At 39.0% G+C, this 8,730-nt stretch overlaps 1 protein-coding gene across 1 annotated transcript; it reads left to right on the top strand.

The window, feature by feature from the left end:
• Positions 1 to 7,944: 7,944 nt before the first annotated feature.
• Positions 7,945 to 8,354, top strand: LOC311182753 (small ribosomal subunit protein uS15-like; the record flags this gene model as incomplete). The annotated part of the gene is given in 2 exon segments (XM_084251798.1): positions 7,945 to 8,068; positions 8,071 to 8,354. Coding segments are annotated over 2 exon segments (408 nt in total).
• Between the last annotated feature and the right edge of the window lie 376 nt (positions 8,355 to 8,730).

Raw genomic sequence — 8,730 nt, 5'->3', positions numbered from 1 at the left:
TCACTGGTGTAAGATGGTATCTCATGGTAGTTTTGATTTGCATTTCCCTGATTGCAAGTGATGTTGAACATTTTTTCATATGCCTGTTGGCCATTTGCATTTCCTCTTCAGAGAAGTTTCTTTTTAGCTCTTCTGCCCATTTTTTGACTGGATTATTTTCTTTGTTGTTGTTGAGTCTTATCAGCAATTTGCATATTTTTGTCATCAGTCCTTTATCATTAGTGTTGTGTGCAAAAATGTTCTCCCAGTTGGTGGGGTTTCTCATTATTTTTGTTATTGTCAGAGTTTCCATATGATCTAGCCATTCCACTCCTAGATATTTACCCAAAGGACACAGAAACATCAATTCCAAAGAGCACCTGCACCCCTATGTTTATAGCAGCACTATTTACAATAGCTAAGCTTTGGAAACAACCCAAATGCCCAAAAATAGATGACTGGATCAAGAAGATGTGGTACATATACACCATGGAATATTACTCAGCATTCAAAAAAGATAAACACATGCAGTTTGCAGCAACATGGATGGCGCTGGAAGGGATCATGCTCAGCGAAATAAGCCAGAAAGAAAAAGAAAAATACCGGATGGTCTCACTCATAGCAGGAATCTAGAAAACTTAAATAAGGGACCAGGAAAATGAATAACTATAAGAAAGTGAAAATCAAAATCAACAAAAAACTATGAACCAGAGACAATCTATGGGGGGGTAGAGGGCGGGAGGGGAGGGATTGGGGTCAAAATAAGGGGGTTGCAATTGTATGGGGAATATAAAAATAAAATTTATTATAAAAAAAGATTTATTTATTTAATTATACAAGCACTGTGTACAGTCAGAAGCGCGGGAGGGTGAGAGAATTCACCAGAGCCAGAGCGGGGAACGGAACAGACAGACTGACGAAATACACTGCTGAGGGGAGCAGCGGGGGTGGCAGGAGAGGTCTGTGTACCATGTGGGACCCTTGCCAGTGGCCACGGATAGAGCCTGCACAGCAGATGCTGTGGCCAGCTTCCCAACCCAGCGCTCAACTGCTGCAGCACCAGGGGAGGCCCTCATGGGGGTTCTTTGTGCTGTTCTTTAAACTATCCTCTAGACTTGAAAGTTTTTTAAATAAAAAGTTTGGGGGAAATTACACTAACAGAACTCTAGTAGAAGGGCTCTTACCATATGTTTCATTTATTCATGTTTTTGCATAGCATGGTTATTACTTAGTCTTGTAAAACTTTATATTCAGACTCATAACTTATTTTCCAGTTCTTCGTATATTAATTATTTGGAGTTATGAAGTAGACAATTGACAGAGTTAGATTGTCTCCACCAGAAGATGATTCCTTTGCTTAAATACACTGGTAAGTGAATCACCCTATGTTCAAAGTTTAGATTTTCTAAAGAATTTGTTTACCTGTTAATCTTTGACTTTAAACTTTCTTGCAGGATTAAACTCCAGTTCCCCCAAAGCAGTGAAGAATTTGAAAATGCAACTTGTCCCCTTACTTCATGCTTTCCAATAATCCCCTGTAATTAGGGTCACTTTCCAAAATAAGCAGTCAAGATGCAAGCACGTTTCCTAGGTTCTGCTTGAAGACACCAACACTCTACAGGACCTTACCTGGTGCCCATGTGTCCTGACTCTCTTGATTTCTACTGTCATATTACTTCTCACTGACATCATCTCTGCCATGGCTAGGAACAGACTCCTCTTCTCTGCTAAGGTAGAGATAACTCCTTCATAAACCTTTCCTGTAGATATTTATGGGTTACTGTTGTCTGCAGACAACTCCTCTCCTTCTACCTTTGCTAGCTGCAATCTTTTGATTCTTGCATTGTTATTGTAGTGGCTGGGAGCACTGAAATATACAATAGCCAAAATAAAAAACCTCATAGCTGGGCACAATAGAAGAATGGAAACGACAATGAAGATGCATTAAACTTGAAGACAGAACAAAAGAAATTACGAATCTGAAGAACAGAGAGAAAACACACTAAAATAACAATAATAACAAAGTTCCTCATGGTCAGTGGAACTATAACAAAAGATCAAACATGCCTTTTAGTTGAATCTTTTGAAATGTTTTTCTGGTGTTTCTCCTTTTTGTATTCTTAATATGTGGTGAATGACACTGATCCATCTGTCTAATGATAGGACAATTTTGCATATCTTGGTCATGATATATCATCCATTTTTATTATTGCATTCTTTTTGAGCCTGTGTTCATGAAGATATTGAAGGAAAAGACATAAAAATATTTAAGTAAATAATCTGGATTTATTATAGAACAAAGACTAGGGATCACTGGGATTTTTAAATATATTTTTAAATGATTTATTTGTTTGTTTGTTTGTTTGTTTATACAAGCACTGGGTACAGTCAGAAGCGTGGGAGGATGAGAGGATTCACCAGAGCCAGAGTGGGGAGCAGAACAGGCAGAATGATGAAGAACACTGCTGAGGGGAGCAGCGGGCGGCAGGAGAGGTCTGCGCGCCATGTGGGACCCTCGCCCATTGGCCAGGGATTGAACCAGAGCTTCAGAGGCTGCGGGCAGCTTTGCAACCTAGCGCTCAACTACTGCACCACCAGGGAGGCCCACACTGGGTTTAAGACAAGCAGAAGTCTATGATATGTCTTATCTTCAATGCGGGCAAATTGGGGGTAAACACAGATTTGTTTGATAGCTTATATGCAATCACTAGTAGAATGGAAAAGAAGTTTTAAAACAAAACAACCAAAGAAATATTACTGTATGTGTTATAATGAATATAAGTAGATAAAATAGATAAAATTTCCTATGAAATGATGAAGATTTTCAGACTGAATCAAAAGACAGCATCTAATTCCAACTCTGTAGAATTCCTAGGGACACTGGGAAAATAAGTCACAGAAAAGAGCAAAGCTAAAATGATTAAGACAATGTGCTTATTTTCCTGGTTTTCTAACACCAGTATAGATGGTAATTTTTTTTTAAGAGTTATTTATTTATGCATACAAGAGCTGGGGTACAGGCCAGAGGGGTGGGGGGAGGGGTTGGTGAGAGGATTCACCAGAGACAGAGTGGGGAACAGAACAGGCAGATTGACTGAAATACAATGCTGAGGGGACCAGTGGGTGAGGCAGGAGAGGTCTGCCACACCATGTGGGTCACCTCACTGGCCAGGGATTGAACTTGTGCTGCAGTGACTGTGGATAGCTTCATAGTGCTGTGTCTTAACCCCTTGCACCACCAGGGAGGCCCTAGATGGTAATTTTTATTAAATGCCTTCTAGCATATACTGCTTTTAAAGACTTATTGGACTTACTGAAGTAACATTATAGTAATAAATTTTCTCATATTAAATAATCCTATAGTTTCTGATATAAACATTAAAAGAATAGATGCTCAAATATTTGTCAGGCATTCTTAAACAAAAAATAAATACATAAATAAATATAACATTAATGTGAAACAAAGTCAAACTCAAGACAAAAAGCATTAAACTGCATTGACTGTTTTATTTTATTTTCTAATTGCTTATTTCTTTATCTTTTGAAAATACAACAATACATGGGCAGGATTGGTACATACAGATAATAAAGAACATTACTACGTCAAAAGTTTAATTTTGTCTTTGCCCCAGTCATGAACTCAATTCAGTTTCTGAAAGGAGGCCTATAAACTGTGTAGATGTACCTATAAACTGTGAATAAGATTGTGTCAAAATATAAAAGCCAAAAAAGAAATGAATAGAACATTGTGTTTATAGAATATCTTACTATACTTGCTATACTTGATCAGACAAACATCAAACAAACTACATGATACAGGCTACAATAATATATTTTTTAAAAAGATTTATTTATTTATGCATAAAAGAACTGGGGTACAGACCAGAGGTATGTGGGTGAGAGGATTCACCAGAAGAGACAGAGTGGTGAACATAACAGGCAGCTTGATGAAATGTACTGCAGAGGGGAGCAGCAGGTTAGTCAGGAGAGGTCTGCCATGCCATGTGGGTCACCTCCTTGGCTGGGGATCGAACTCGTGCTGCAGTCACTGTGGATAGCTTCATAGTGCTGCGTCTTAACCCCTTTTCCACTAGGGAGACCCCTACAATAATAAAATTATCAAAGTCACCTTAATAGCAGTCCATCAACTGCTGTACCTTTCACATGAAGAATATACTTTTTCCCAATGTCATTGAAATTTGCTATTAGACAACAAAGAAAATATTGATGAAGTTTAAGAATAGAAGTTATATAGAGCACATTCTCTGATCACAGTGCATTAAGACAAAAAATAAATGATGAAATTTTAATTGTAAATAGTCAATATACTTGAAATTTTAACTAGAATTGTATTTAAACATGAGATTTTTCAATATTGGAAAAACTATCTGGTCTAACCTCAGTTTCTCAGATAGACTTATATCCACATACAAAAAAATCAAGGCTCAGTTTCATGATGATGCAAGGAAAATGTTAATTTATATGCCATTCTCACCCCTGTGAGATCATCATTGTGGTTCTCACCTGAATGGAGAAAGGCATATAAATTTTATTGTTGTTAATGAAATGATAAGGATAAAAGATAAATGAGCGTGCTATTCAAGGAAGAAAGTGACATTTTCCTAGAACGGATTTGTGTTTCACTGATTTTTATCTCAGGACCACTGAAATTAATTTGAAAAATAAAGAAATGAAATACCAAGCACTTGGATGTGCACATATATAAGATAATCTGTCAAATAGAAACAAATAGGATGAAAAACCCTGCCAAGATGTTACTGAATAAATCATATTGGCTTAACATGAGAATATTATTCTGATATGCTCTGGAATAAACAAGCTACTGTGTTTTTGGTTTGATTTTGAGTAGACACCTCTCCTCTACTGCTGGATACATCAATTGTAGCTTAATCTTCAGTTTCAAATAGTTCATGCTCTCTTGATTGCTTGACAGTCAATCAAATGAGGATTTGATCTTTCTCCATGACAAAATACGTTGCTTAAAAACAGTTTTTATTATTATACTAATTTTTGTGTCTCTTAATCCCAGACTGCACCACAAAGATATCTTGCCCTGGGGACTTCATATTAATATAATTGTTGTTTGAGTCCCTACTCAATTCTCTGAATTTTCATCTGTCAGGCTTACTGCCTAACTCCTGAGTTGTAACTTCAGAAATGAAGCACCTACAGAAATGGAGTTCTTACCAAAAGACAGATGCAATGGGATGGCAGGACCAGCCTGGTGTTCTCTCCTTTATTCTTGGTGCTGTCTTCATTTATTCCACATGACTAGCTTAGCTAGCAAGTATTCTGTTTTATAGGCTAAGCTTAGTTTTCCTGTGTTCCAAGAACTGATTAGTTAATTACTTAATAAGTCTTCAAATTCATTAATTTGGTTTTTCACTTTTCTTCAGAATATTGTTGTTATTGTTTAAAAAATTTTTTTAATTGTTTGCTTATTGAATAATTCTAATTTTTTCCTTGATAAGGAATAACGACACTGGAGGCTACAGGTTTTTCTCATCGTATAAACTAAACTTTACCTCATGTGATTTAATTTGTATTATTATTACCATAATTTGCTATTAATCATAATAAAATTTCCAAATTATCACCATTTTAGCTGATATTCTCTTATTATGTTTTTTAAGATTTATTTATTTATGCATGCAAGAGCTAGGGTGTAGACCAGAGATATGGGAGGGTGAGAGGACTCGCCAGAGACAGGGTGGGGAGCAGAACAGGCAGACTGACTGAAATACACTGCTGAGGGGAGCAGCAGGCCAGGAAGGAGAGGTCTGCTGTGCTATGTGGATCACCTCCCTGGCTGGGGATCAAATTCATGCTGCAGTGACTGTGGATAGCTTCATAGTGCTGAGACTTAACCCTTTGTACCACCAGGTAGGTCCTTCCCAGATTCTTTTAAGAACAAGGATCCTCCATCTTTTCATACAAACTATTTAATGAATACATACTTAATCTTTTAAATTATGTCATTTATATCCTTTTTTCCCCTTAGTTCCTCTTAATATATGAGAAAGGGGTATTGATTTGGGGGAGTTCATATTTTTGTTGTTTCTTGTTCCATTTCTTGAATTTTTTTTAAGATTTATTTATTTATGCATACAAGAAATGCAGTGTAAGCCAGAGATGTGGGGGGTGAGAGGATTCACTAGAGAGAGCTGGGAACAGAACAGGAAGATGCACTGAAATATACTGCTGAGAGAGCAGCGGGTGAGACAGGAGAGGTCTGCTGTGCCATGTGGGTAGCTCCCTGGCCTTCAGGGGATCTCACTGGTGTTGCAGTGGCTGGGGATAGCTTGACAGCACTGTCTTTAACCCCTGTGCCACCAGAGAGGCCTTATTTCTTGAACTTTGTGCTTTGTATAATTCATTTATATGATATGTATAGTTTCATGACATTTATATTTATTTATGCACAAATACCTTAATTACTAAGTAAAACTCTTTGTCTTATTTATTTTCTTTTTTTGTCTTTAAACACCATACCATGACTTTCTTTTTCTTTGTTTTCCTTTTTGGACTCCCAAACCTCTATATTTTGTACTGAACCAGAGGTGGTCAAACTGAGGGTAAACTGTAAACCCCCTCAGAGGCAGAGGTGGAGTGTGGATGATTCCCTCTTCCCTTGTCAGAGCAGCTCCATGGATGGTGGGCATTCTCCACATACATCTCCTGTATCCACGTGAGAGACCTGGTACAGCTGAGTAACTCATCCACGTGGCTTTAGAGGCCATCTTGAATTTCTTAGCAAATGCTGAGCAGAGGTTCGGAAGCTGTGGTTGCCAGTGGAGCAAGTAGACACAACTGCTGGCCATAAAGGAAAAGGCAAGGAGGTGTGTGAGATCAACCGTGGTCCCAGGTGTGTTGAACTACCCAGATTATGGGGACTTTTCAGGGGCACCTGGAGTGCCTGCACTGCCCCCTCTGTTCTCATCCACCAGCCAAAGAGCCTACATGGGGAACTGAAGGAAGAAAGGACTGTTCTCTACCCAGTCAGGCCATGGCAGTCTTCAGGGTACCTGGAACATTTCAATAATGCTAGGGTGCACCCCAGCCGGATACCTTCAGTGTTCTGAGGGCTCTCCACAGTCCAGCAGAGAAGAAACCTGCAGAAGGAAAAAAGGGGCCACCAGTATGGGCCACCCAATTGTAGTGGGGAGAAATTGGAGCAGCGTGTGTTGGAGTGTGTGTGTGTGTGTGTGTGTGTGTGTAAGAATTTCCAGAGACAAAGCGGAGAACAAAAATATCAGATCTATTAAAATACCCTGCAAGAGAGCAGGGGAGGGAATGGGAGATGTCTGCACCACTGCTTTCTTTTTGTTGAATTGACTGACCACACCTTTGTTTGTTTTACTAATTTCCATCACCATCTCATACAATTTTAAGTCTTTCTCTGTCACTGCTCCCTCTTAGCTTTAAAAACTTCACTTTGTTTACTAGGACCCACTAGTTTTTATAGGTATTTTGCTTTGTCACATAGGCTGCTATCTAAATTCCAATATTAGTGTTTGTTGTTCTGACTTGCTTTACTTCACAAATTTACCTTGAACTCTTCGCGTTTTGCTATAAATGATATTTCCTGTTTCCTTATGACCAACTACTATTCCACAGTGTGGGTATGCTGTATCTTCTTGCTCTAATCAATGACTGATGAGCATTTAGTTATTGTAAATAATGCTAATAAACAAAGTGAAATTTTTAAGGCTAAGAGGGAACAATGAGGGAGAAAAACTCAAGTGTATGAGATGGTGATGGAAATTAGTAAAACAAACAAAGGTATGGTCAATAAACACTGCAGAGTATAATTATTTTTGAATTGGTTGTTTAATGTTCTGGGGGTAGATACTCAAGACTGAGATTGTTGGGTCCTCTGGCATTTCCATTTCAGTTTTTTTTAAAGATTTATTTATTCTCTTTTGCCGCCTGCCCGCCCCCATCATGGGTCGCATGCATGCTCCCGGGAAGGGCCTGTCCCAGTTGGCTCTGCCCTGTCGCCGCAGCGTCCTCACCTGGCTGAAACTGACTTCTGATGACGTGAAGGAGCAGATCTACAAGCTGGCCAAGAAGGCCTGACTCCCTCACAGATCGGTGTGATCCTGAGAGATTCACATGGCATTGCACAAGTGCGTTTTGTGACAGGCAATAAAATCTTGAGAATTCTTAAGTCCAAGGGACTTGCTCCTGATCTTCCTGAGGATCTATATCACTTAATTAAGAAAGCTGTTGCTGTTCGGAAGCATCTTGAGAGGAACAGTATTCACCGGTTGGCTCGTTATTACAAGACCAAACGGGTCCTCCCTCCCAATTGGAAATACGAGTCATTCACAGCCTCTGCCCTTGTTGCATAAGTTTGTGTATTCAAGCAATTCAATCATTGTTTAACTAAAAGCATAAAAAAAAAAGGTTTATTTATTTATGCATACAAGAACTGGGGTACAGGCCAGAGGTGTGGGGGAAGAGAGGATTCACCAGAGGCAGAGTGGGGAACAAAACAGGCAGACCAACTGAAATACACTGCTGAGGGGAGCAGAGGGCAAGACAGGAGAAATCTGCTGCGCCATGTGGGTCAGTTCCCTGGCTGGGGATCGAACTGTGCTGCAGAGGCTGTGGATAGCTTCATAGTGCTGCGTCTGTTATGTTATATTTGCTTTGTTATTTTATGATAGTACCCTTAGTACTTTTTTCATATCTGGCATGGTGTTGATAAATTCTTTTAATTTTTAC

Source organism: Talpa europaea (genome assembly GCF_964194135.1).
Source record: "Talpa europaea genome assembly, chromosome: 13".
In the NCBI taxonomy this organism is placed as follows: Eukaryota; Metazoa; Chordata; class Mammalia; order Eulipotyphla; family Talpidae; genus Talpa; species Talpa europaea.
This window is presented reverse-complemented; position numbering and strand designations above follow the sequence as displayed.